The sequence below is a fragment of the Bipolaris zeicola genome, assembly GCF_000523435.1.
Source record: "Bipolaris zeicola 26-R-13 unplaced genomic scaffold scaffold_43, whole genome shotgun sequence".
Taxonomy (NCBI): Eukaryota; Fungi; Ascomycota; class Dothideomycetes; order Pleosporales; family Pleosporaceae; genus Bipolaris; species Bipolaris zeicola.
The window spans coordinates 95278-120574 of record NW_006912092.1 but is presented as its reverse complement, the minus strand read 5'-3'; the positions used below and the strand labels follow the sequence as shown (position 1 = coordinate 120574).

The following is a 25297-nucleotide window of genomic DNA, read 5'->3' as shown; positions in this document are numbered from 1 at the left end:
TCGCTTCCCGGCTGCTTTTGCTCCTAAAAATATTTATTTTTAGACGAAACGTCCAAAAAGAACAACCAACGGACAAATCACCCACCGGGAGGAAAAATCCCACCAATCTTGTTCAGTATTTCATTTAAAAATTAATACTACGTTACTTTACAAAGTAAAGTTATTTGCGATAATTAAAAAGGTGTGTAACGTGGGAGTTGCAGAAAGATGATGTAATGTGATAATCGTAAACCGAACGAAAGGAAAATCTATTCTATAAGGGGTTTTGGAACGTGGAGAGAGAAAAAAAAGGGAGCGGACTGGAAGCCGCGGGGGAGACCGTATGCTCGAAATCGTAGTTAGCCGCATTTTGGGGGGGGGGGCTCGCCACTTGCTTTTGAGATAGACAGAGACAGAGACAGAGACATAGACAGAGAGATGGAGGGAAAGACAAATAGACAGAAATGCCAAAAAAACCAGCTCGCTAAACAATGCAAGACAGCAAAAAACTCGACATGACTTGAAGAAAAAAAAAACACCGTAAACATATGCAAAATGAATCGACCGTAAAAAACCCACACACACACACACACATGAAAAATCAACACACGACTCTACTCACCGCAAGCGGCTTTCCCGTGACACCGAGCCTATTCCCTAGCTCAAGATACATATCCCAGAGAAACTTATCATCAATACCCATCCTTCCCTGCACCTGTACCTCAGCGGCCGCAACCCCCGTGGCCAGCACCTCGCTCGGCAATCCTAGTTTCAAATCCACATATTGAGGAATCGCCACAAGCAACTCTCTAAAAAACGCCTTGTGCACAAACGGCGTGTCCTTGCTTGACCAGTCTGTGAATTCGCAGCGCGACCACTCGTAGTAGCGGGGGTGCAGGGTAGGCACTATGCGTAAGAACTGGAGGGAAGGGAAGGAAGAGAAGAAAGAAGACCAGTCGACGTAGCGGTTCATGCGGATGGCGTCTTTGAGCTGCAGTTCGATTTGGAGGCGTTTGATGCGGGAGAGGTCCCAGCCGGGGGGTGTGTCGAAGGAGGTTAGGGGTAGTTTGTCGAGGGTGATTGCGAAGACGTTTTTCGAGTACATGCAGTCTGTGGCTTCATCTGCTAGCTTTTGCGAGGTCCGGAGGAGGTCGACGTGAAGGATTGGATCCGGTTGATTGGATGTTGATGTGGATGAGTGTGGACATGATGGGCGTTTTCCTTCCAAGAGGCGTTGCTGGTTGAGGCGTTCCCTGGTTTTCCGTGCCTGAAGGCGTTTCTTGCGGTTCTTGAGAATGGTGGTTGCGTCGAGGATGGGGAGTGAGTGGGGAGTTTGGCGGACGACTAGGTACGAGTAGATTTCGTCTCTGATCTCTTGAGGGAGCTCCAGGAAGCGGAACGGTCCGGTGTGGTTTCTGCGAGGGCACCCATGTGGGTTTGGCGGAGGAGGCTGCTGTCTGTGGGATGGTGTAGTAAACTTTGGTCGTGGAGCGCATAATGTTTTCTCGTTCGATTCTGGTTTGACGGCGGTCTTGCCGCTAGCAGTAACGAGTTTGAACTCGTGGTGGCCCTTGACTGTCAGGAGAGTTGGTAGCAGCTCCTCGAGCTTGGAGCTCCCTCGTTGACGTCTTCGTAATGCCATGATGATTACAACCCCGTTGCATGAACAATCTGTTTGTATCAGCCGCATAGTTGGCGAGAATATTTCTTTAAGAGAATCTCCGGAGAGGGAAATTGCCTTCATCTTACATCTTCTTAATTCGGCGAGCGCGTGGGACCCTGGCTCCAGCGCTGAAGGATCGGAAGTTCCAGGCTGATGTAATGTCTGGAGGTGTTCGCACCATGTTCAGTAGGGCCTTTGTCCCGAGTTATGGGGTCAATCACGCAAGTGGGGAGGGATCCATTTGCGGAAATTGAGCTCAAGGCCACTGAATCGCGGCGTGAGATGCAACACCGATGGAGTATCTCGGCATCTCTTTTTGATTACGATCGATCATCTACTAAACCCCCTCTGACTGACACGCGGGGGACCTGGGAAGCTTATCCACATTTGGGTAAGCAGCAAAAAGAAAGAGATGGAGATGGACAGAGCACGAGGACAAAGCAAACTCTGTTGGCCTTGTCGGTGTGTAGCAAGCCAAGGACAGGGCCGGGTAACGCATGTGTGTGAGGTGTGGCTTAATAGCCGTTGTATAGGTTAGTGTTTCAGCCCCAAGAACATATTTAGGCATGCAGCAGAACGGTTAAGCGAAGAGCCTATAATGGAGATGGTCAATCCCAGCGGCCTGGTTGCGTTCATGCAATGTTTAGATGATAGAAATTGATGTTTGCGCGCCCTGCCTGGCTGGCTAACCGTCTACGCCGACTTTGGCGTGGCGGAAATACTTCATGCCCACCCAGGCGACGACGACCCACACCCAGCTGGTAACAGCCGTACAGACAATCAAAGCGGGATAGTAGCCAGTGATGGGTAGGGTTGCGTCGTCTTCCAGATCGGGTGGTGCATACGGTGTCTCGCCCACGTCCCACGCCCAGCTCCAGACGCCGAGGCAGGAGCCCATTCCTACAACAAAGACTATCCACGTCGCTATCAGCACGACCCAGCCCCACCATTCGGTCTCACTGTAATCCCACTCGTCGTCCGAGTCAATCTCGGCAGGTGTCACGAGCGAAGTAATCGACGTACGCCGGTTGCTGCGAGTCGAGCGACGGTGTGCGAGAGAGGCGACAGGGCCCTGGCTCGGCACTGCAAAGGAAGAGTAGTCGCTACTCGCGGCCAGAGGACGGTAAAAGGACATGACGTCGTCATCGTCGGTGGTCGAGGCGTAGGGCGCCGCAGGGCTTGCCGCTATGGGCGAGATTGGCGATGCGAGTAATGGCGGAGAGGGAGGAGGAGGCTCTGGAACGTCACGTGATGCGCACGTGGGTTCGGTCGGGGAGGATGGCAGTTGGATGGCGGGCACCCAGGCGGCGGCGGCGGCGGTCGTGGTGGTGTCGGCGGGCGACGAGTTGAGGGCCGGCTTGTCGAAAGTGGTGATAATGGAGGGTTTCGCTGCTTTGCGCAAGGAGCTGCTTCGTTCGCGCATCCGGGCCATGGCCGCCTTTCGCAACGAGCCCTTTCTCTGACGGCCGCCCTGGGTCTGGCGCAGTGCCTTTGCCATGGATGACCCCTTTACGGCGCCTTGGTCGTCGTGTCCATGTGTCCCCTCGCTGCCCGTGGGCGCTGAGAGCGACGATCCTGTAAGACCCTTTGACGACGACGACGACGAAGATGACCTCAGAAACCCGCCCAGAATGCCCCCGGATTTGGTGCGTTTATGGCCAGACGCGCTGTCCTGGCCAGGCTCTACGTTGTGCGCATCCGCACCGTCTTCCATTTGCCCTGCTCGTTTCCCAGCGCGTTTGTTTGTTTGAGTGTCTGTTTGTTTGCCGACAGCTTCCTCCTTTTGTTCGTTCTTGCTTCTGTCCTGTGCGAGCGTTGACGGCCACGACAGCGTGCTGGCGCTGTCAGAGTGTCATGTCTAGGTCTGGGCTGTCAGCAGCGCTCAACGGCAGCGCGTCATACACACTGTACCTGGCGTAGCGCCTCCCTGCATGCCATGCGGCCGTGGGTGGGCACGGACAGGCTGCAGGGGTACACTGACCATGAACCCCATGCGGCGCTGCATGTGGAAGCACTCCCTCAATTTCCCCTCCACCTCCCCTCTGGGGTCTGACTGCGCTTCTTATCTTATTTTTCCGTGCCATGCGCTTTCGCTAGCAGAGTCACTCATTACCGCAATCCGATTTTTCCGTAGTCATGGCTTCGAAACTGCCTCTACCAGCTCCACCGCGTACCCCGACGCCGCCTCCTGATGAGGACGCGCCCCAGCCCGTGGGTCTAGGATTCGAGGGTGATCTGTCGTCCAGGACGCTGGCCTCGACCGCAAACGGGCTGCTGTCGCCCATGTCGGCGACGTTTCCCTCGAAGCAGTATGCCACGCTTGCGCCCGGCGACTCCATTTCGCAGAGGGCCTCCCCCGCCGTGCTGTACACGCCAGCAAGCGCAACCTTTCCCTACACACCCGCCAGCGCTGCCAGCGGGGCCATGGACACGGATGGGCCCTCGTTGAGCGGATCGGAGAACCCCAATCCATTCAACTTCCAGTCTGTCACGTACCAACCAGGGCAGCCGCAGGCCAAAAGCAATGTGCAGCTCCCACCCCTGCCAGCAAAGCTTATACTAACATTCACAGGATGTTGGACGAAGACGAGGACACAAGTACAAGCACAGCAGTGTATCGCACCAGATATTTCTAGAACCCGCCCCGCGCGCGCCCCTCCAGCTCCCCGCCTCGCTGCCCATTCCGACGTTTAAAGAGTATCGGTCATCCATGTCCAAGGACCAGAAGCTGCGACTGGCATGGTGCTTTTGTCACTTGGTCGTAGCTGGGCTGGTTCAATGGGGCGCACACGAGTCCCTCGCTCTGACGGTTCTGTCCCGCTTGATATTCTACGATGCATTAGGCGCATTTTTGTGCGTGGCTGTAGATGTCGGAGCAAACTTTGAAGTGTGGAAGCGCTCGAGCATCCGTCACCCGTTTGGATTTGAGAGGCTGGAAGTTATCGCTGGGCTGGGCATGTCAGTTGGCCTACTGTTCATGGGACTCGACCTGATTTCTCACGGACTAACGCATGCACTCGAGGACGCTGGCGGACACCATGCGCATCACGCAGACGGCCACGAACGTGTTTCACCAGGCAGCATTGATCTTGCTGCGCTGAGCGGAATTGTGTCGACACTGGTGTCGGCTATTGTGCTCAAGAACCATGCCCGAATCGGGAAGGTGATGAGGCTGGGGGCGATTGCTAATTTGCCCTCAGTCCTCAGCAACCCGTCGCACTTTTTGACGCTGTCGTGCTCGTCGCTGCTACTTGTGCTGCCCCTGTTGAGCATACAAATGTATGTGTGGCTGGACCGGACACTTTCCTTTTCGGTTGCGTTTTCCATGGTAGCACTAGGGTGGATTCAGGGATGGACGCTGGGCAAGATGCTGCTCATGTCCTACTCGGGACCGGGGGTGTCGGAAGTGGTGCACGAGCTCGAGGCGGATCCTGCAATCCGAACGGTGGAGGAGGCAAAATTTTGGCAGGTACATTACGGGCTGTGTCAGGCCAATCTGAAGGTGCGCGTCAGGAATATGGAGGAGATTGGGCGTCTTCGGGACCGTGTGGGCAGCCTGGTGCGGAACCGGTTGGGCGGCGGGTACGGGAGCGGCGGGCAGAAATGGGAGGTGTCGACCCAAATTACTGTGGAAAAGGACTGAATGCGCTGGGCGGCATTGCATCACGCTTAGGATGCGCAATACAATTTCTTGGGCGCCCCTGTGGCGAGTCACATGTGTGCCCGCCTGCAGTGTGTAGTAGGTGGTGGTAGCAGTAGTCCGCAGCCGGCAGCCCGTGGTCGTCCGCCGCCCCGCCCTGTCGGGGATACAGATGCAGATGCAGATGCACAGTGTAGCTGGTGTACGTACTTACTCTAGACAAGACTACGTAGTTTTGCAGCGCCCATCTTACAGCCCCGAAAAAAAGATGCCCTCGGCGCGGCAGCAAAGGGCATCATGGTACATATGGGGCTGCACCGCCTTTGTTTCTGCCGGCCATGTCCTTGGGATGCGCCCGTTGCAAGAGGGCCCGAGGCAGTTTGTTTGCCCGCCGCTCGGGCATACTAAGGCGGTGCTAGAGGCGTAGGTACATGGATGGACGGTAGGTAGACAGGCATACCGCATACAAGATACACAGGGCGGCGCATCGTAGGCTACGTCGTCTGCAGCGCTGCACATCTGCATCCACTGCCCGCCAGCTGGCAACCCATCTGCGTCCCGTCGCCGCCTGACGCTGACGCCACCCCCTGCAACCGGTAGAGGGTTAGCGAGGAAAAAGCCCTGTGGGCGCTTGAGATCAACCAGCACCCTGTGCGCCCTCACCGCCGACGGCCTGCCCCGTGCGACTGGCCACTTTCTCTGATCAGGGTTGGGCTGCCTGCAGGTGCTTGCTGTTCGCTCGTCACGCCCACCGCAACTCTCCACACACCCGCGCTGGCTTTTGTGCGCCGCCTAAACACCTGCAACAGAGCCTGCCAAAGCGTGCAAGAGCCTGTGACCTGCGAGGCTGGCAGTTGGCAAGTGGCATAGTTGCCTCCAGGTCCATGGGAATGGGAATGGCCAGGCTTCGCGATGAGCGAAGCACACGGTACCGCGACGATGGCGAATATTTAGACGACCGAGACCGCAAGCATCGCCGCCGACAAAAAGACGCAAAACACGACGACGAACCACCAATGTCCGCCCGCGACAGAGAAAGGAGAGAGCGCCGCCGCGCTGATGAGGCCCGGAGGCAGGCTGACGTCGACATCGAGGAATTGAGAGCTAGGAGAGAGTCGTACTACACGCGCAACGAGACAGAGCGTCGCCGGGAGCGGGAGCGAGAGCGGGATCGTGCCTCTCACGACAGCAGACGAGAGCCCGTCAAAGACAAGTCGCGCAGCAGTAAAGAGGTCCGCCGGGATACGACGCGGCGGTCGTCGAAAAAGAGAAATGTCATCCCCGAGGACGAGGACTTTGTCTTTGGCCGCCCAAAGTCGATGGGCCACGTCGAGGAGATCACGGTGCGACGCCCGTCTGTCCGCAAAAGAAGTGAAGAGGGAGGGTCTTCGAACAGAACAGCTTACACGCCCGTGTCCGGTTCTGGATCCGCGTCCGTCCGCAGGGCTGAGGTCCCAAATTTGTCCAGGTCAGGATCTGTCCCCACTTGTACACGTAGCTCCCACTAATGAGAAAGCAGGAGCGCCTCTGTTCGTGAACCAAAAGCATCTACTACACCAGCAAGGCCGTCTGTGCGACGCACAAGCACTGCAAAGTCGCCCGCTCCACCCACACCGCTTACCAGGACGCAGTCTGTCAAGGAGGCTGCCCGTCGCAGTACCGGGGGAATCCTGTCAAGCTTCTTCAAGCCCTCACTGTCGCGCAACACCTCAACGTCGGCGCATAAAGAACACCGTGACCACCGCGAAGCCCGAGAAGTCCAACGGTTAGTCGTCAATACCATTAACACGCTTCCAATGTACTAACTTGCTTCTCAGAGCCGACTGCTTGGTATGCATGAACGATGACATTCCTATCCACAAGACTGTCAAGCTTGCTTGTGGGCACCGCATGTGCTATTCCTGCCTAAAGCGACAATTCACCCTCTCTGTCAAGGATCCCCAGCACATGCCGCCACGATGCTGCACATCAGAGCACATTCCCTTGAAGTATGCCGACCGACTGTTCGATGACAAGTTCAAGGTACTATGGAACAAAAAGTTCCAAGAGTACACCACCAGCAACCGCCTGTACTGCCCCACAAAGGGATGTGGCCAATGGATCAAGCCATCCAAGGTCAAGATGGATCCAACATACGGTCGCAAGTACGCACGATGCAGCTCATGCAACACAAAGGTCTGCGTACTATGCAACAGCAAATTCCACACCAAGCGCGAATGCCCCAAGGACGAGGAGACTAATCGTCTGGTTGAGATGGCCAAGGAGCAGGGCTGGCAACGATGCTACAGCTGCAAGGCTGTAGTGGAGCTCAAGGAAGGTTGCAATCACATGACCTGGTAAGTTCAATGCATCCAACCCTCTTTGCAACAACAACAACAAACATCTAACCATCCAACAGTCGCTGCACTGCCCAATTCTGCATGGTCTGTGCTGCTCCATGGAAGACCTGCAACTGCCCTTGGTTCAACTACCAACACATCCCGGATGATGATCGCCTGAATGATATGCGCGTGCCATACGCAAATCCCCGTTACCCCGACGTTGAGGTTATTGAAATCGCGGAAGCCACCCCACCGCTAGGACGCCGCCCAAGCATCCGCCCCCGTGAGCGCCCCGAACGAGAACGCGACTACGACCGTGCCGAACGAGTTCTGTCCGGACAGCTTCGCAACTCGCTTCATCTCCCTACCCCGACCGTATCATCAGCACGACGCACGGAACCCGAGGTCCAGATCTATGGTGTTGGTAACGCTGGCGGCCACCACATGAACGATTCCTATGCTATCCGCTCCGTGCCCAACTCTGCTGTCCGCACCGCTGCTCGCCTATCTACTCCCCGCCAATCGACCCCTAGAAGTTCGATTTTCTCTAGCACCCGCCGCGTCTCGGCACCTACCCCCTCACGCTCTGCTCCCCCCGCCGTTGTCACTTCTTCAGTAATGGCTGGACTCTCAAAAGATGGAAAGAAAGTCGGTGCAAACCGCGTAGGAACATGGCTCAACCATGTTCAAATCGACCCCGAGGCGACCGTCACCGCCGCGGAAAATGTCGAGGTCGACGACTGGAGGTGCGATGGCACCATGATTGGTATTGATTAAAGGGAAAAATGGTTGTACACTTACGGCGTTTGGATTTATGATTTCTGGTTTGTCATATTTTTTTATTTTCGCACGGGTGGGATTTTGCATGTACAATTATTGTTGTAGAGGTTTTGGATCGCATTTAGCCGGCAAGATACCCACTTATGTCTTCGTTAATAATGCATATTAGCTACGTAGTTTCACTGGAACTTTTTTTAGAGATTGCTCCAAAAGAATATTCAATTTTATCTTCTCGACTTTTACTTCCAATCCACCAGCATATTCGGTGTATTAAGACGTGATCTGACTAGCATATGCGCGAATTAGAAAAAAATGAACTAGACATTGCTGCCCAACAACCGATATGCAACCGACGATAAGCAAAAAGATAGTAATGTCTTGGCTGTCAGCCCTATATGACTGCCAGGATGACAAAAAAAGTGGTTCGAAGAATCTTGAGCAAGCTCAAGCACGTTGTCCCCTTCGTGGATCGAACACGATACCTCCAGATTTAATGACCGAAGGCTTCAGTCTGGCGCTCTCCCAATTGAGCTAAGGAGACGGCTTTTTATTGGTTGATCGTAAAGTTTGTAGAGTCATCTATCACGCATAACGCACTATCTCCCGTCAGCTGCGAGATCATGCGAGATTTCTTACATCCTACAAATATGTTGATGTGCTGTTCCACCATACGAGGTTGTGTGGGGTGAACCACCGCGACTAGACAGGATAAAGCCTAGTGCACCGAAGCTCACCCACCGGAGGTCCGACAGCTCAATAGCTTCATACCCAATACCTCCAACTGCGACAGCTTACCACGAGGGAAAGAAGCTTACGCCAGCTCTTACACAATGCAACCCTCACCTCTTGCGAACCCATTGGCTACTGTAGCCCAGCTCGAGACCTCCGGCTCACAAATCGACGGCATCCCACCCGATCTCGAAGACTCGATACGCTTCGCCGGCGCAAGGCTTACACAAGCCGCGGGAATACTATTGAGGCTACCGCAAGAAGTCATTGCGCAAGCTATTGTGGTGTTTATGCGATTCTGGCTTGGGCCAGAAGGTGGAAGTCTCGCAGAGTTTGGCGCAGAGCAAGTCTCAGCAGCTTCTCTTTACCTGACCACCAAGCTGTCTGCATACCCCAAATCACCACGGAGTCTGGTTAATGTATACGCATACCTCGACTCGCTTCCCACAACCTTCTTCGATATGGACCAACTCAACCAGAAACAGGATCCATTGGAGTATTTTGTCACAGAAGGCACGTACGAGCGCCGTCGCGCAACCCTCTTCACCACCGAACAACGCATCTTGCGCACCCTGGGCTTCAATGTACAGGTCCAGCTCCCCTACACACTCTGCATAACATACCTGCAAGCTCTCGATGCCTTTGCGCATCCTCGCGCGTCAGAACTCGCCAAACGTGCAATCGCACACCTCAACACTGCTCTGCTTAGCCCACAATGCCTGTATTTGACACACCAGCCACCGGCGCTGGCTACGGCAGCGATTTACCTGGCTGCAAGAGAGACAGGAATCAAGATGCCAGAGTGTGAGTGGTGGGAAGTGTTTGATACAGACAGAGAGGTACTGGGGTTTTTGTGTGTGGGTATGCTGAGTTTGGAGGGCTTTGCGCAGGAAGAAAAGAAAAAGTGGGAAGGAAGTAAGGTTCCCATGAATGTGGATGAATTAGAGAAGGAGATGAAGAGGAGACAAGAGGTAGAGGGTTAAGGTGAGCACTCTGAGGACAAGAAAAGAGTCGGAAATCTCACTGCTTGGATCTGGACAGCCGCCCAGTCTCAATCGCAGTCTTTCCTCCGACCTTCCAAACACATGGCACCTGACAGGATTTACACACTAGTAGTGGAGTTACCACACAGTTCCTGGAGTTCCATGGCTTCACAATGTCTTGCTTGCACAAACAATGTGCAGAGTTCAATGACATTTGTCGCACAATACATGTTGTTACGTCTTGGGGATTCTCTATTAAAGGGAATCTCCTTTGATTCGAAATGAAGACCACAACAAAGCAAATACAAAGAACAGAAGCACTGTGAATATTTCAACAAACCGAACAGAAAATACAACATGGATACCCAAAACAGCCAGCTTGCGCAGAATCAGTGCGGACTCCCCGTTACTCCTGCGTCGGAATTTTATGTGAATGCGGAATCTCCAGTGGATTCAGACACATGCCCGGAAGACATTCAAATTAAAGGCAACTTGGCCAAGCCGGAATTTCTCACTATTGAGAGCGTGCTCAGAGGCAATCCAGGTGGTTTAGTCCGTCGCGGCGCGATCAAAAGGCCTAGCATGAAGAAGAGGCACGATAGTCATGCTTCTAAGACGTCTTTTTCCACTGTAAACTCAGATTGCGCTTCGGTAGACGGTCGGGATGAAGATATGCCATCTGCACGCCGTCTTAGCTTTGAACAGATTTCTAACCAGCCGTCCTCTGACTTTAATGGCCTAGCAACCACTAGGGACTATACACGTAGCCAGGTCTCAGAAGGTTCCCAATCATCGGTTCTTCGTAGGGTGGAGCTCATCGAGACTTATGCGGTAGTTTCGAGGATGCCCGATAATATGCCGGTGACTGTTATTCGCCCTTCACGGTTTGTAGAGCACATGGACGAATAGTCTGACGACGTATGCGAGTGGAAAGGTAAGGAATAGAGCAGTCGGCAGGAAAAGACAAGGGGTCTGAGATGTCGATCAAGGTGAACTGATGAATGGGATGGAGTTATGATTGTATGGGCGTTTGTCTTACCTTGCTTTCCAACCCTATTCTTCTTAGATCTATTTCTAACATACGACCCCCCTCATCCTTAGCATAGTATTTGTTTTCCATATCCTTCACTCACTCATTTCATAGTCACTGTATACAAAAAAAACCACACCATTGTTTTCACCACGCTGTCTCTTCTCACTGCATCTTCACAATACACATGTAATTACTACTTTTATTACCATCTCCTCAACTCCAACTCCCCACCTTTTCCTCTCTCTCTATAAAAAAAACAAAGTCCAAACACGACCAATCTTGGTCACTACAGTCCCGGAAAAATGCCACGAGACCCAGTCGCAGACAGAGCAATGTACTACCGAATCCAAACCCTCTTCCACAACCTCCTCGTTGTTAAATCCTCCCTAAACGCGCGCCTCCACCTGGAAAACCTCGTTCAAAACTCTAGTTTTTACTGCTTGACCTGTTCCCTTTCCCCCTCCCCTTCCTCCACTTTCACCAATACCACCACCACCCCTACCCCCGGCACCTGCGGACCCACCTGCCCCCTCCTCCGCCCCCCCTCCACCTTAGGTTTCATCACCTCCGACACGCCTTCCTCCAACTTCTCCGCCATACAATCCGACTTCGCCGCCTACTACAACATCCTCAAGGATATATATCGTAAAGGGCGGAATGTAACGGATGAGGAAGTGGAGGGATGGGAGCGCCAGGCCGAGGAGATGAGGACGTGGTCCGAGACGCCGACTGAGCGGTGGGAGAGGGAGGGGTGGCAGGTTTGGAGGCGCAGGGAGAAGTGGATTAGGGGGGTTTTTGGGAGGGAGTGGGAGGGTGGGGGGACGTGGGGGGTTAAGAGGGAGGGATAGGGGGGAGTTAATTGGGGTTTGTGGTCTAGTGGTGCTGGGTTTTGGGTTTGTTTGGAGGGTTGATTCTAGTAGGAAGGAGGGTGGGTGGGTAGATTAGAGATGCTTGGTGTAAGATGGTGTACAAGGGGTTTGTATGGATGGAGTTAAGTGTAAATGGTATGAGATAAATTAGTAATAATGTATTTGAATGGTAGGAGGATATTGACAACTGTTGGAATATGAAATTATTCTTCCGGAGGCTCGTTTTCTGCCATTGGTCCGTACTTGGCGATGTGTATGTTCAGTGGTGGGAAGTTATAGAGAAGGGTGCATAACCCAGTAAGGTGAGTGCACAAGAACAGTACGTCTCTCGATTATGTTTGGCTGAATCCTATAGACCAAAAGCAATTACCAATGCATCTTTGCGAAGGTGCATTGATGTGACGTGCTGCATGTACGCAGGAATGCGGATCTTAGAAAACCATGACGTCAAAAGGAGAGCTAGGACGAGTATCATTCCAGACCTCTACGAACCTCACAGTCACCTTTCCCACCACATACACACAAATTCATTGTCAATTTCAGTTTCACAAACACCACAATCATGAGTTACTTCCGCCCCATGTCAATGCTGCGCTCAGCGGCACTGCGTCCTGCAACGCTCTCGGCGGCTCCTCGAGCTCGCGTACAGGTCCGCTTTGCAACTCAAGACTACGGCTCTGGCCAAGGAAACCCAGTTGGAGAAGCACCTCAGAAGCAGGGCGAGAATCCCAGCGAGAACCTTGAGCATCCTGGTCCCGAGCCTCCAAGTGTTGCCAAAGGCAAGTCTTCGTCGTCGCCAAACAAGGACAGCAACGCGGGCCAAAACGACTCTCCCCAGCCTACCTCACAGTCTCCAGCTCCATCCTCGAACAAGGGATCTTCAGGCCAGCGCCAGTTCTCGACATGGTCACGCCGGATGCAGGACAGCAAGGAGCCAGCCGTTAAGCAGGGTCAGCAAAACGAGCCCGACGCCAGCGAAGTCAAAGGTGCGAAACCCAAGATACTAAACGAAAACCCTCCTGCGGCTGGAAATGAGAGCGAGGAGGTCAGGAAGCACAACGAGGACATGGGTAACCGGGCGGAGCAGGCGCATGAGCGGGTCAGCAACGAGGAGGCTGAAAAGGACAAGGTGCCTGTTAGCTTCTGGAAAGGCACGTTCCCCATCTCTCATTGTATTGAATTCATTACTAACAACTATACAGGTGAAGGTGGACGCGGCGATTCTGAGGGCGTCCGGGGGTAAACACGAGCTGAGTGATGGGTGAGATGTATGATTAGCTACGAGTCGAATGGTCAACAATTCTACGTGACACACAATTAAATGGTGCAATTGCGCATTTTTTTCCCCAAGCGTGGACGCTCAACCTTTGTCTTTTGAGGCTTGCCAGCATCATTGTGCTTCATAAGTTTTGTGCATGTTTGGGTGATGACGTCAAGGGCTGAACGCGCTCACGACATCAGCCCCGCAACCATCGCGATGGGAAATTTCCAAATGCCATGGCGACCCACAACCTCCGTTCCAGCCCCAGGCTAGGGTGAGAGACGTCAGAATTGCAGCCCTGAGCAGTAAGAAGCGCAAGGATAAAAAAAACACGCAGGATGCCTCGGAGGCGTGTGGATGGCAGCTTGCACATGCTCGCAGGGCCCAGACGGCGTCACAATTGCGCTCTCACAATTGCGTACACATACCAGGCGGCTGCTGGTCGCGCCTTCTCATTGGCCGCACATGCAACAGAGCGGAGGCAGGCGCATTGGAGATCTTGTTTGTTCGAGCTCCCAATGTGAAGTCCTACGTCACTCGCACGCACGCCTTGTGGCCGCCCATTGTCTGTGCCTCCCCTCATAAACTGCCCTTTCACCATCCCCTCTTACACTATTTACTTGCCCTTTGCTTGATATCCGACCTCCCTCATCTCTGCTCCATCACACGATACTAGCATAGCCATCACATCTCCCTCCCGACAAGATGAGGTTCTCTTTTGCATCCACTCTCGTCGTGACGCTTGCTGCGTCGGCATCAGCCAACAGCTGGTTTGGAAGCACTGGTGCGTACAGTACAGAGCCCATTTGCTTTTATCTTTTTCTACAAACACCCTCTCTAGCAGTACACTGACGTGAGTGAGCAGTCTACGACAAATGGCATGAGACGGAGCTTGAGCGCTGGCTCAGTGACCACGGCATTCCCCACCCCAGCCCTTCTGACCGCAAGAGCCTCCAATCGACCGTCAAGGCCAACTGGAACGACAAGACTGTTTCTCCCTACACCAGCTGGGACGCTCCTACGCTCCAGAAGTACCTGAGCCTCAAGGGCCAGCAGGCCAAGAAGGGCACCGAGAAGGACGCAAAGAGCCTCGTCGAGCAGGTCAAGCTATACTGGACTGAGACTGAGGACTCTGCAAACCAGGCCTACGGCAATGTTAAGGACTGGATCTTTGACACGTATGTAATCTTTACTGTTCACTCATTATCATTGCTAACACTTCACAGCTGGTCCGATTCTCAGCTCAAGGCTTTCGCCGACAAGCATGGCATCCCCGTCCCCCAGCCCCGCCAGCGTGACTCCCTTCTCGCTGCCGTCCGTGACAACTACCAGTCCGCCGCTGAAAAGGCCAAGGAGACCGCAAACTACCCTGGCGACTGGCTCTACGCTTCATGGTCTGACTCTGATCTCAAGGCCTGGTTTGACGAGCGTGGCTACTCTGTTCCCCAGCCCAACACCCGCGACTCCATGATTGCTGCCCTTCGCCGTCAGTCTCGCCTTGCTAGCCTGCAGTCCCAGGATGCCTACGCCTCTGTCACTTCTGCTGCTGCCGCGGCTCAGCAGAGCCTCAGTGACGCTCTGCTCGACTCCTGGTCCGACAGCCAGATCAAGGAGTGGGCTGACAAGAACGGTATCAAGGTTCCTCAGGGCTCCAAGCGCAACGAACTCCTTGCTCTCGCTCGCAAGCACCGTGCCCGCCTCTATGGCGACAGTGCTTCTGCCACTGCTGAGTCTCTTTCTGCCTCTGGTGCTTCCGCTTACGGCGCTGCTACCTCCAAGGCCAACAACGAGTACGCCTCTGCCACTGACGGCTTTGCCTACTACACCAACTTGGTTAAGCAGCAATTTGGTCTTGCCGCAGCTAGCGCTGCCTCTGCTACCGACGCCGCTGCCGCCAGTGCTGCTTCCGCTACCAATGCTGCTGGAGCCAGCGCCAGCTCCCTCAGCGGTGCTGCCGCCAAGGCCGCCTCTTCATCCTCTTCCTCGCTCTCCAAGTCCGCTGCTAGCGCTTCCTCTGCTGCCTCCAAGTCCGCGAAGAGCGCATCCTACGAGGCCGCCGCCAGCGCTTCTTCTGCCAAGAACGAGTTGTAAGAAACTCACTACTAGCAACGCAACCGACAAGCAGCGTTCAGGCGTATCACTATCATGATACGACTGCCTTACGTACTATTTCACGACCTTACGATCTACGTACGGATGGAAGAAGAACGGAACGGAGTAGGCAATAAAGCCTTGTAACATTAGCATCATGACGATATCCCCTCTTCGACCTCATGGCAGGCTATGGGGGGTCTATGGTTTTCGTGTTCTTTTAAGATTGGGAATGATGGCGTCTTAAGTAGCTTAGTATAGCTTGATAATGAAAAAGGTTACAATTATAATTACAATTGATAGCAGTCCCATTAGGTTCCATCCGTGATATGGTATCCAGGGGAAGTAGATGTGTATGTTTTGACAGACGGTAGAAAATATAACCAGAGCCAATTTGGGTCCTTTGCAGATTGAGCTTATGGGTTGTTGTGCTCCAGACCATCTCGTCGCGGCTTTGCTGCTTTTTGGGCATCCGCTCGAGACTGTTCCACGTCTTTTCTCAGGCGCATTTCGTCTGCAGCTGAGCCATCGTCGGTCGAAGAGGGAGGATCATTCGCAGGATGAAGTTCCTCGACTGAAGTAGCATCATCCTGTGCCGCCATGACATCCCCCCGTCCACTCTGCAACAAACCCCCCTCACCATTATCATCAAGACCCCTCCTGCTTGCCTTCTCCATGCGAAACAAGATATGATCCGCCGCCCGCAACAAGACCCTTCCATCCTCTGCATCCTTGCGCCACCTCTCGCGCTTCTCCCGGGGAAACCTGTGATCTACGCTTCCTTGTTCAAACCGCTGCACCTGCGCATCAATCTGGCGTGCCATTTTTTCGATTTCCAAGACTGAGAAACTGGGTCTGTGCGTGGCGTAGTTGATTAGGTGGGAGTTTGGGGGGAGCCAGTCATCTGCTTCAGCCTCGGATGAATATGAAGACGAAGAAGAAGAAGACCAAGATGGGGATGAAGAGGAGGGAGAGGTATTTTTCTCCCAAGCGGCTTTGTGCTGGAGCGACATGCGCCAGTGTATGATTTTCATATCCAGCGCATCAGCCGCGTTGCGCAGGCGCGTGTGAGCTACATCTACGAGATGAATTTCCTGGAGGCGTCGTAAGCGGTCGTCTGCATCTAGGGTGGTGTGCAAGTGACAGTATTCGTAGCGTTGGTGGGCGTTGAGGGAGAGGAGGTAGTGAGCTTCTTCTAGGAGAATCTGGCGTTCTACTTGCATTTCTTGGATTCGGAGGAGAGTGGCTTCGACGTTGATTTGGGCGAGGTCGGCTGTGTAATCGACGGGTTCGAGGTAAAAAGGGGGGTCTGGGGTTTGCTCTACAGGTTGTTGTTGTTGTTGTTGTGGTTCTACGTTTACGACTTGCTGTGTTGTTTGGACAGTACTATCAACACTGTCGACATCATCTGTTTGTTCAAAGGCATTATCCGGCAAGAGCTGGGTATACCAGACGCCATTGTGCCGCACGTACTGCTGCATTATCGGACTCAGTTTAGCCATGAGTTCCTTGTCCCAGAAGATGGCCCAAAACTCGAGCGACCTGCGCTTCCGTCGTGCTTCAAGAAGTCTGTACGCCTTTTGCCGCTCTCCCGTATACTGAAGGTACCCATGAGACGCCACCACACCCGTACAGCCGCCGATATTCGCCATGCCCAGGCACCGCGTCCAGCGCGGTATAGCAGGGCGGCGCATCAGGAGCATAGGTATCGAGGCCGATAGCCCGATAGCGGCACCGGCCAAAGCACCATCGTCGACCGTGTACCCCTTGGTCCACTGATACAGTCTCCACCTGCTAGCCTCTTGCACCTTGTCGGCAACAACCACATTTGCAAAAGCCGAGTAGTAGTACCAGTTTACCGCGGCTCCAGCTAGTCCGACGCAGAGGCCCAGTCTGGCCGACGACCGTACAAACAGGGCGGGCCTAGATGTGTGTGCTGCTTGTTGAGGCGCTACTCCGACTACTCGCTGGTTGAATGTCGAGGCGAACGATGTATACACTGCGGCCAGCAGCGTCGAAGAAACAAGACAAGTCTGGGGCGTTGCGTTTGCGCCAATGCCTTGTGGTCGTTTTGGAACAAGCCCGTGTTGGCCTTCCCCTGTAGTGTGTACATGTTTCTCATCAGTGACAAAAGTTCCATGGGCATTCTCCACAACTGTCTCTCTCTTTCTCGTTTGCTCTTGGCTTACCGGGCGGGACAAATAGTCGCAGCACCATGCTTGACTAAAGGACGAGTGGGGGTAAGTGTTAGAGAGCAGAATACGCTTTGACTACACCAAACGGCTACCAGTGATGGTAGTGGTGCATCGTGGGACTCATATGCCGTGATAGCAACAGGCCCTTTGATCAAAAAAGAAAAGAAGGGTGTGCAGGGGCGGGGAGGCGCGCGTGAGGAACCCACGGGGCCCATTCAGTACGGGCGAGGGTGCATGGGCTTTGCCGGTGAGTGGGCGAGGCGGTCCCAAGTCATGAGGCTGTATCTGAAACCCGGTCGCACATAGCAGCCACTACGGACGGCCACGGGGAAAGGCGCGCCCGCAGCGGAGGCTGTGCATCAGTACCGTTTTCGGCCAAGGGCTTGAAGGGGGCGTTGTTGAGATTGAGAGCAGCCGGCGCGTCAGGACTAGTGGTTGCGTAGTATGCGAACTATGCAGGGTTCAGCGAGCGCACGTGACGTCGTCTAGGTGATCAGGCGACGAACTGCAGCTCGTTCTAGACACCCACTTTACACACCCTTACGCCATGTTGCCTCTTACTAGCCGTTACTGGGGAGGGGGGGACGCTGGTCTGTTATAGTAAAAGACATGTATTACCAGGGGGGCTAGACCATTTGTACGCACGCTATACAAGCCCTACTTCTAGAGTAATATGCCACATGTTACCGGTGCCAACTCCGGCACCCTCTTTACGCCCGTAAAACACACCTGCTCCCTGATACCCTAGATACACACATCAACCGTGCCACGCCAAGGCAGCCCATTACATACCTACACACTAACCTCCCACTTATTCCTGCGGTCCCTACACTCCCGCCTATTACAAAGCTCATATTTCCGATCTAGTAAAACATGCCGCGCGAGAAGAAAAAGATGAGAAAAACAAAATGCAAAGTAACAAGCTTTTTCCAGCCCAAAAGAAAATGAAATGAGATGACAGAAAAAGAGAGTTTGTCGAGATAACGCCGTCGCTAAGGAAAAGATACGAAGTGCCAAGATGGGCATCCCAGCACAAGCCACCCACGCTACTATAGTGCATTAGTACGTACAGAACACGGATAGAGAGATGCAAAAAAGAAAACAAAAGGAAAAGCGTCGTTGAGACAGGCCACCCACGGGCCATTGCTGTCGGTGCTGTTTCAAGCAGCTCTCGTATCCCGCCTCTGCATGACAATCTTGCTGTCTTCGCTGCGGAGGAACTCAAAGACGCTCAGCTCGAGTCTTGCAAGCCCGTCCTTGAATAGGTACTCGCTTCCCTCCGTGTTGGTCATGACTTTGAAAGCCATGCATAGCAGGTCTTCGGGGCTCATGCCGTCAATTGGGCTCATGTTCTTCCACTTGAGTCGCATTGCTCGGAGGTCGTTCATCGCCAATAAGCGGTCTACGAGACCCACATGCGAGACACCTGGGTTTGAAGCCATTGAGTGGCGCAATGCAGCAATGGCTTGTCGTTCATGGAGCCAGGCGGTCAAGATCTTCGAGACCAAGTCGTAGTGGGTTGAGAGCTCATTGCGAAACAGTGACTCGCCATGAAACCATAGCGCATGCAGACGTTGAAGTAGCGCAGCTTCATCCGGAGGCATTGTAGGACGTGGGAAGAAGAATGTAAACAGGCCGGCCGTTACCTCGCATTGCAGAAGGCGGAGATCGGCTGTCGGGACCGTTTGCCGGGGAAGTGCTGGGGCGGGTTGTGTAACATGTGCGGGTTCCGAATGCTGGCTTTTCAGTACGCTTTGATGCGAAGTGTGATGAGTTGGAGTTGAGTGAGCATGACTAGGAGGTGCTCGATGGCTGACTAGGGCTGGGGCGTGTGGTGGCGGTTCCTGTATTGGGACCAACTGTATTCCATAAGCGGCTGCACCTTGCGAAAGGGGCGTAGACGTTGGTTGTGGATTAGATGTCGTAAGTGGCTTATTAGGTGCGGCCTGCGCGAGGGGTGTACTGGATCTACTTCGGGGGTGGGGTACAAGAGAACGTCCAAAGTGAAGTGTTGAAGTATTAGGTGGACTTGATGGTCGAGGTGTCGATTGTTGTTGGTTTTGAATATGTGGATGAGAAGGAAGTGGCGCATGCTGGGTGTGCTGCGGTTGAACGGGTTGTGGTGTATGTTGCTGCTGCGGGCTCTGTGATTGCGATTGTGGCTGTGGAGCAATGTAAGCATGGTGGGCATGCGGAACGACAGGGGAGTCCTTCTTCAGAAGTCCGCTTGCTCCATTTGTAGGTGCAGATGTATTCGCCGGCTGAAGCACATGGTTGCTAGGAGCAGACGTGGAACTCACAGGCATCACGGAGCGTGGAGGATCCGTGGCAGGCCGAGGGGGAGCTGAAGTATGCGGCGATGGCTCATAAGGGCTGGTGTAGCTATTGCTGTGACGATGTCCGCCTACAGGAGAGGGCCGCTGTATTTCCTTGGAAGATTCCCGTGCGGCTTCACGTACGGGATCCCTCAGAGGCTCCTTGACGGCCAATGGGTTGTTGTTCACTGCAGTGAAGCTTCCAGTGTTGACGGCGGTGAAGCTGCCGGGTGTCGGGCTTTGTGAAACAGAAAACGGCCTCGGTACGCCGTTGATATCGTTGTTCGTCAAAGGAGCAAGTTGCATCCTGCCGGCTTCAGGGCCGTTTCCTGGTGCTGGGGAGAAACGATGGGCGTGGATTGGCATGGGTGGCATGTTTTCCATACTGCCCGACACGGCAGGATAGAGCGATTTGAGCGATTTCCTGGGACTGCCCTTTCGGCTGATGGGCATGGTGCTGTAGGGCCGCTTGACAGGTGTCGTGTCCATTTCATCATCGTCAGAGTTGGTCAGGTGAGTATTGCTTTTACGCTTCTTCAGATTGACTGGCTTGACGTCAAGGTCGGCACCGGCAACAGAATCCATGTCGGGCGGTGTAAGCGACTGCGGTGTGCTATGCGGCGACTGCATATTTTAATTAATAATCGGATGAGATGAGATGGGAAATGTCACTATTATGATAAGTGAGCGCAACTTACCAGGCCCTCGCCATCAATGTCAGCAATCTGGTCATATTCGTTTGCGCCAGACGGTCGTTTGAGCTTCATGTTGCGAATGTAGTAGCAGGCCTTGATGATTATCCATCGGTGCAGGTGTATCTTAAGACTGCAAAAAGCTTAGCGCGCGCCCACCCACAAGTACCCACACCCCCTGCACCACCCACATAAAACACAAAACACAAAAAGTGCATGGACAAAACTTACATGTCCTTGTGCTCGGACTCTTCGTAAAACAAATCTTTGTTGTACGTTTTCTTCGTTGGATCCGGAGTCAGCAAGCAGCTGCGATCCGCATCCCTGCCCCAAATAGCGGGTCCGTAACTCGCTAGCAAGTCCTCGAGCTCCTGGTCGAGCGAATGCGGATCCGCGGCAAAATCGAGCAGCGCATCTCGCTCCTTTGGCAATTCTTTGGACAGCTTGGTGACTTCGCTCGACAGCTTGCGATAGTCGGGATTGTCGAATTTGGGGATGCCGCGGTTGGTCGTGGACGAGGATGCGGACAAGCCGAGGCCTAGGCATTCCGTCACCTCGCGGATAGTCGGGTTATGCGAGCTGAAGACGGAGATCCATCGAGCGCGGTCCCATCGTCGCACGCCGTGCTCGAGATCGAGGGCTAGGTTGTCCTTTGAACTCATGGCCGCTGCATGGGCGATGGTAATGGTGGTGGTAGTAGTGGTTGGTAGTAGCCGGGGGGCGAGCGGTTAGACAATTGAGAGCGAGAGAGAGAGGGTGTAGGAAAACAATGATGGAAACGTAGACGGTTGGAGATGACAGTGGATGGGGGCGCACGAGCACTCAGCGGAACGTGTGTGATGATGGGAAATGGACTGGGGTGGGATGAGATGGGGGGTGTGATGTGCCGGGCAATGGTAAAAGGAGTACGTTCCACTAGGCCGTCTTGGAACAAAGTTTTTTTTATTGCCAGTTGCCTCTTCCAAAAAAACTTTGTTCAGCGTCGGATGCCGATCGTGCTACCTCAGCAAACAAAGAAGATAGGCCCAGACCCCTGTAGATGCTGGCGCCAGGGTGATGAGCAACTAAGCGGAGTGACTTGCTGGGGTGGGTAGGGCAGTGTGTGTATTAGTGGATGGGGTGACAGGATGACAGGATGACGACGATGATGGATGATTGATGATGATTGATGGCGGGTGACGTGTAAGAAAAGCGACAGAGGGTATGCAGCGTCGAAAAGATAGGCAGAAAAGAGGAGCGTGTCCAGTAGCGAGACCATAAGGTGGCAGGGGCGGCATCAAAAAACATGTGCATAGGTTAATACGCGTCCGTTAATGACTCGCATGCCAATAATTCCCCATCAGGTGTAAATGATAGTACCGCCCGGCCCTCATTCGTCCAGGCGAACCAAGGCCCGCCCGCCCTTGCTCGTTCATAGCAATAGTACGACGCTTGCACTATGGGCTTCATCGTCACTCGCTGCCTTATGCTAATCATCTGTACCTATTACTCACTCGTCCCCCTCCCCCCATTGCCGTGTACCCAATCCAATACACCAACCCCCAATTACACCGGCCCGTAACCAACGCGCGCGCATTGGTCGCTAGCCAGCAAAAAAAAATCTCTTACTCGCCTAGGCCAAAATACCCGACCGACCCTCTTTACTCAAACCAAGCACTAGCCGCCATGTGCTATCAGCGAACAGGCGGCACTACGACGCTTTGCGCATAGCTCGACATGGTCCTTATTGGCGTCGTGGTCAGGAGTTACAAATTACACCTTGCATCTATGACGCGCTCGTCCCCTCGACTCCCTCGCTTTTTTCAGCCTGTCTGCCCATACAACTCGTACTCTGCCGTCTTTGTCGCCCACTTATTGTATCTGTTTTTGATCAGCACCGCCCGCTTTCCCACTTTCTACCTATCTCTCTCTCTCTCTCTCTCTCTCTCTCTCTTGCCCCGCCCCCTATCCGCTATCCGACCCTGTCTCTTCCTAAAATGGCAGCACCACTCAACTCAACTCAGCATGCACACACACATACACACACCAGCCACGAGGGAAAGAAACCCGTTATCGCATGGCATGACATGACGCGACCCCCCGATTGTGTGGCGCCCTCCCTGTCGTAAATCTATCTACACGAAGGGGGGGCCAGTGCCCATGAGTAGGCATACATTACTTACTTAGGCCACATGGAAGATATGCGCGACGCTCGTCCGTCATGGCGTCCCTAAAATAGGAACCTGGCATTACTTAGGCAAGATTTACGGCGCGCTGCCCAAAAAGCCAAAGCCCCACGCCCCTTGCCCGCAGGTTACATTAAGCGAGAGTGTACTGCGAAGTGCTGCCGAGCCGTCACCCATTATATGCCCGGATACTGGTTGCCGAACTATTGATCGCTGCATACCTGCGCTTATCCTTGGCAGTACGTGAGACGGCCGTTTTTTTTTTTCTTTATTTTAAATTTATGCCTATTCGTCGCGTGACTGCCGCCTGCACGTTGCACTCATGTAGGCTGACGGGCCCAAAAAACGTAATCGACAGCGGGTGGGCATGGGGCTGCGTGTCTACTACAACGTCTGTGTCTGTGTGTGTGCATGTGTGTGCGTGCAAGTGGCACACCTGGTCTAGTCTAATCCTACACGATCCTGTAACAAGATGAAGTAGCTGAAACCAACCCCTGCGGCTGACCTACCCCAATAGACAATTTTCCCGAATTGGGTCGCCTAGTGCGCCTTTTAAGTCTGGCCGATCGATCGATCCCTTGCCTGCTGCTGAACGCCTGTAAGATCCACACGGCGTACAGAGTTTACCACTATACTCCAAGCCCACTGTACTATATTATATGCGTGACAAACAGAGACGCAATGTGACAACTTCCGACGCCTATTATCCGGCATGCCACAGCATACCCTTGCCGTCTTCCTCTTCTTCCCGTCGGAAATTCTCCAGGTGTTCGTGCAGCCAAGCCATTGTCGCTGTAAACTCTATAGGCTTCCACTGCATCTCTACCGCATACTTCTCTCCTGCTAGCACGACCAGGGCTTGTCGCAGTAGCTCGTCTCGATCCACTGCAACATTAGGACTGAGTCCGAAGCCTTGGCCTACATCCTCAAAGTTTGCAATAATCGTTTGTGTACAGCCCATCAGAGTGCGGTGTTGTTGGATGCGTCGTTCGATTTCCGCCGTGGTATGGCCTTCTGCTGACCACCCTGTACATTTACAGCCTTTGTCAGTGCGGGCCCACGTGCGGATAGGGCTAGAGATCGTCAACTTACGTTCGTTTGCACGTTGCAGAGCTGCCAAATGCCGCTTGAGTTCCACCCATGTCAAAAACGCCCTTTCTCTCGCAATGAATACCGGAATGTTCTCAACCATTTTCTGATAATCAGCACGAACTCGCTCTCGCCATGTCTTTTCCAGTTGATTGAGTAGTACTTCCTCGTCTACCGCAACTCCATGCTCTTCCCCATAGACGTATTGTCGTAGCGCCCGCAACCCGTCGTAATCTAGCCCGCGGTAGGGTATACTGTTGTTTGGCTGGGGTATCTCCTCTGCTCCTGCATCGTCCGAGCGGAAGGTTGCTACCAGCTTCGCAACTTCGACGCTGATTTGCCGATCGACCGCTGCTTGGTTTGCGTTTGCGACCTGCTGGTCCACGGCCCCTTTGCTTTCTGCGGGGTGCGTGCCATGGCCGTGAGCAGGGCCTGCCGACGTAGTACTAAGATCTCTCGGTCTGTTACCGTCTACAGCTAGTCGGTTCCAGACACCTTCAACAATGTTTTGTCGCTGTTGCAAGGTTTGCGCCTGATATGCGTTCGCGGCTGCACAAGTGGCATAGCCGTTAGGTACACACTCACGGCCGTTGACGGATGCAAACTTACCTGCTTCGCGGGGTCCCATAATTGGACTTTCACCCGATTCTGGGGGTGTGAGCATTGCACTAGAGGAAATCGGACTGCCACGTGATACTGTATCACCATCGTGCAGGACTGAGTTGGGTGCCAGCGCAACAAAAGATGCTGGTGTTCCGCCGTCTTGCTGACCAGAGAACTCAGCCTCAGCTCGCGCTTGTCGGTTCTCTGCCTTTTTCCTCCTTTCCCGATCGAGCCGCTCTCGTGCAAGGATGACATTGCACGCTTTCAGTCCAATCCACCAGTGGAGGAGCTTGTGAATTCTAGGCGATCCATCAGCAATCGTTCGTGACTATCCGAGTCTTCGGTCTGCACAGCCAGCCTGCTTACAATTGCCTATCCTCTTCATTCTCAAAATAGAGATCCTTGGAATAAAGCCCTTCTTCCACGCCAGGCTCGTTGGCAGTGAGCAGATGATCGCGCTCTTCCACTCCCCCCCAAACCTTCATCCCGTGCTTTTCAAGTAGACCGTCAACCTCCTCTTTTAAACTTCCCTCGTCGCTGAGGAACTTCATCAGCTCATCGGGCTCCTTTGGAAGCGTAGACACAACGTCTCCCATATCTGCCACGAGTTCGCGCACCAGGGCCGATTCAAAATTGGTTTTGCCGCGCTTATTGGAAGACCACTTTGCGCGTAATCCAAGGCGCTCAATAAGCTCATGCATGCGAACTTTGGACCGATTTTTCATGATATCGAGCCAGTCTTTCGAGGTCGCATAAGTGATTGCCGAGCTGTCCATGTTTGCGACGGTTGCATGAGATGTCAAAAGTCGTCAGGAAATTTGGTAAAGAAGCGCGAATCCAAGTGCTGGTTTTCCTTCGGTATGATTACATGCAGATGCGCTCAGGACGG

At 53.6% G+C, this 25297-nt stretch overlaps 13 protein-coding genes across 13 annotated transcripts; 7 read left to right on the top strand and 6 right to left on the bottom strand.

The window, feature by feature from the left end:
• Positions 1-580: 580 nt before the first annotated feature.
• Positions 581-1621, bottom strand: COCCADRAFT_35353 (uncharacterized protein; the record flags this gene model as incomplete). Its single annotated transcript, XM_007712420.1, has 1 exon — positions 581-1621. One exon carries the CDS (start codon positions 1619-1621, stop codon positions 581-583), a length of 1041 nt encoding a protein of 346 aa, XP_007710610.1.
• Positions 1622-2327: 706 nt separating this feature from the next.
• Positions 2328-3356, bottom strand: COCCADRAFT_24899 (uncharacterized protein; the record flags this gene model as incomplete). The annotated part of the gene is made up of 1 exon (XM_007712375.1): positions 2328-3356. One exon carries the CDS (start codon positions 3354-3356, stop codon positions 2328-2330), a length of 1029 nt encoding a protein of 342 aa, XP_007710565.1.
• A 422-nt stretch (positions 3357-3778) lies between these two features.
• Positions 3779-5285, top strand: COCCADRAFT_91765 (uncharacterized protein; the record flags this gene model as incomplete). Its single annotated transcript, XM_007712419.1, has 2 exons — positions 3779-4168; positions 4215-5285. 2 exons carry the CDS (start codon positions 3779-3781, stop codon positions 5283-5285), a joined length of 1461 nt encoding a protein of 486 aa, XP_007710609.1.
• An 887-nt stretch (positions 5286-6172) lies between these two features.
• Positions 6173-8380, top strand: COCCADRAFT_35351 (uncharacterized protein; the record flags this gene model as incomplete). Its single annotated transcript, XM_007712418.1, has 4 exons — positions 6173-6750; positions 6802-7047; positions 7100-7618; positions 7681-8380. 4 exons carry the CDS (start codon positions 6173-6175, stop codon positions 8378-8380), a joined length of 2043 nt encoding a protein of 680 aa, XP_007710608.1.
• Positions 8381-9213: 833 nt separating this feature from the next.
• Positions 9214-10095, top strand: COCCADRAFT_91704 (uncharacterized protein; the record flags this gene model as incomplete). The annotated part of the gene is made up of 1 exon (XM_007712417.1): positions 9214-10095. The coding sequence occupies one exon, from the start codon at positions 9214-9216 to the stop codon at positions 10093-10095; it is 882 nt and encodes a 293-aa protein (XP_007710607.1).
• Positions 10096-10452: 357 nt separating this feature from the next.
• Positions 10453-11004, top strand: COCCADRAFT_3639 (uncharacterized protein; the record flags this gene model as incomplete). The annotated part of the gene is made up of 1 exon (XM_007712369.1): positions 10453-11004. One exon carries the CDS (start codon positions 10453-10455, stop codon positions 11002-11004), a length of 552 nt encoding a protein of 183 aa, XP_007710559.1.
• Positions 11005-11430: 426 nt separating this feature from the next.
• COCCADRAFT_91751 (uncharacterized protein) lies at positions 11431-11976 on the top strand (the record flags this gene model as incomplete). The annotated part of the gene is made up of 1 exon (XM_007712416.1): positions 11431-11976. The coding sequence occupies one exon, from the start codon at positions 11431-11433 to the stop codon at positions 11974-11976; it is 546 nt and encodes a 181-aa protein (XP_007710606.1).
• A 583-nt stretch (positions 11977-12559) lies between these two features.
• On the top strand, positions 12560-13240 carry COCCADRAFT_35347 (uncharacterized protein; the record flags this gene model as incomplete). The annotated part of the gene is made up of 2 exons (XM_007712415.1): positions 12560-13148; positions 13200-13240. The coding sequence occupies 2 exons, from the start codon at positions 12560-12562 to the stop codon at positions 13238-13240; spliced, it is 630 nt and encodes a 209-aa protein (XP_007710605.1).
• A 723-nt stretch (positions 13241-13963) lies between these two features.
• Positions 13964-15349, top strand: COCCADRAFT_35346 (uncharacterized protein; the record flags this gene model as incomplete). The annotated part of the gene is made up of 3 exons (XM_007712414.1): positions 13964-14042; positions 14124-14436; positions 14485-15349. 3 exons carry the CDS (start codon positions 13964-13966, stop codon positions 15347-15349), a joined length of 1257 nt encoding a protein of 418 aa, XP_007710604.1.
• A 416-nt stretch (positions 15350-15765) lies between these two features.
• COCCADRAFT_3636 (uncharacterized protein) lies at positions 15766-17566 on the bottom strand (the record flags this gene model as incomplete). The annotated part of the gene is made up of 2 exons (XM_007712368.1): positions 15766-17447; positions 17539-17566. 2 exons carry the CDS (start codon positions 17564-17566, stop codon positions 15766-15768), a joined length of 1710 nt encoding a protein of 569 aa, XP_007710558.1.
• A 1138-nt stretch (positions 17567-18704) lies between these two features.
• Positions 18705-21213, bottom strand: COCCADRAFT_3635 (uncharacterized protein; the record flags this gene model as incomplete). The annotated part of the gene is made up of 3 exons (XM_007712367.1): positions 18705-20483; positions 20558-20684; positions 20783-21213. The coding sequence occupies 3 exons, from the start codon at positions 21211-21213 to the stop codon at positions 18705-18707; spliced, it is 2337 nt and encodes a 778-aa protein (XP_007710557.1).
• Positions 21214-21658: 445 nt separating this feature from the next.
• On the bottom strand, positions 21659-21838 carry COCCADRAFT_91663 (uncharacterized protein; the record flags this gene model as incomplete). The annotated part of the gene is made up of 1 exon (XM_007712413.1): positions 21659-21838. One exon carries the CDS (start codon positions 21836-21838, stop codon positions 21659-21661), a length of 180 nt encoding a protein of 59 aa, XP_007710603.1.
• Positions 21839-23419: 1581 nt separating this feature from the next.
• COCCADRAFT_91680 (uncharacterized protein) lies at positions 23420-25184 on the bottom strand (the record flags this gene model as incomplete). The annotated part of the gene is made up of 3 exons (XM_007712412.1): positions 23420-23742; positions 23809-24707; positions 24775-25184. The coding sequence occupies 3 exons, from the start codon at positions 25182-25184 to the stop codon at positions 23420-23422; spliced, it is 1632 nt and encodes a 543-aa protein (XP_007710602.1).
• Positions 25185-25297: the final 113 nt, after the last annotated feature.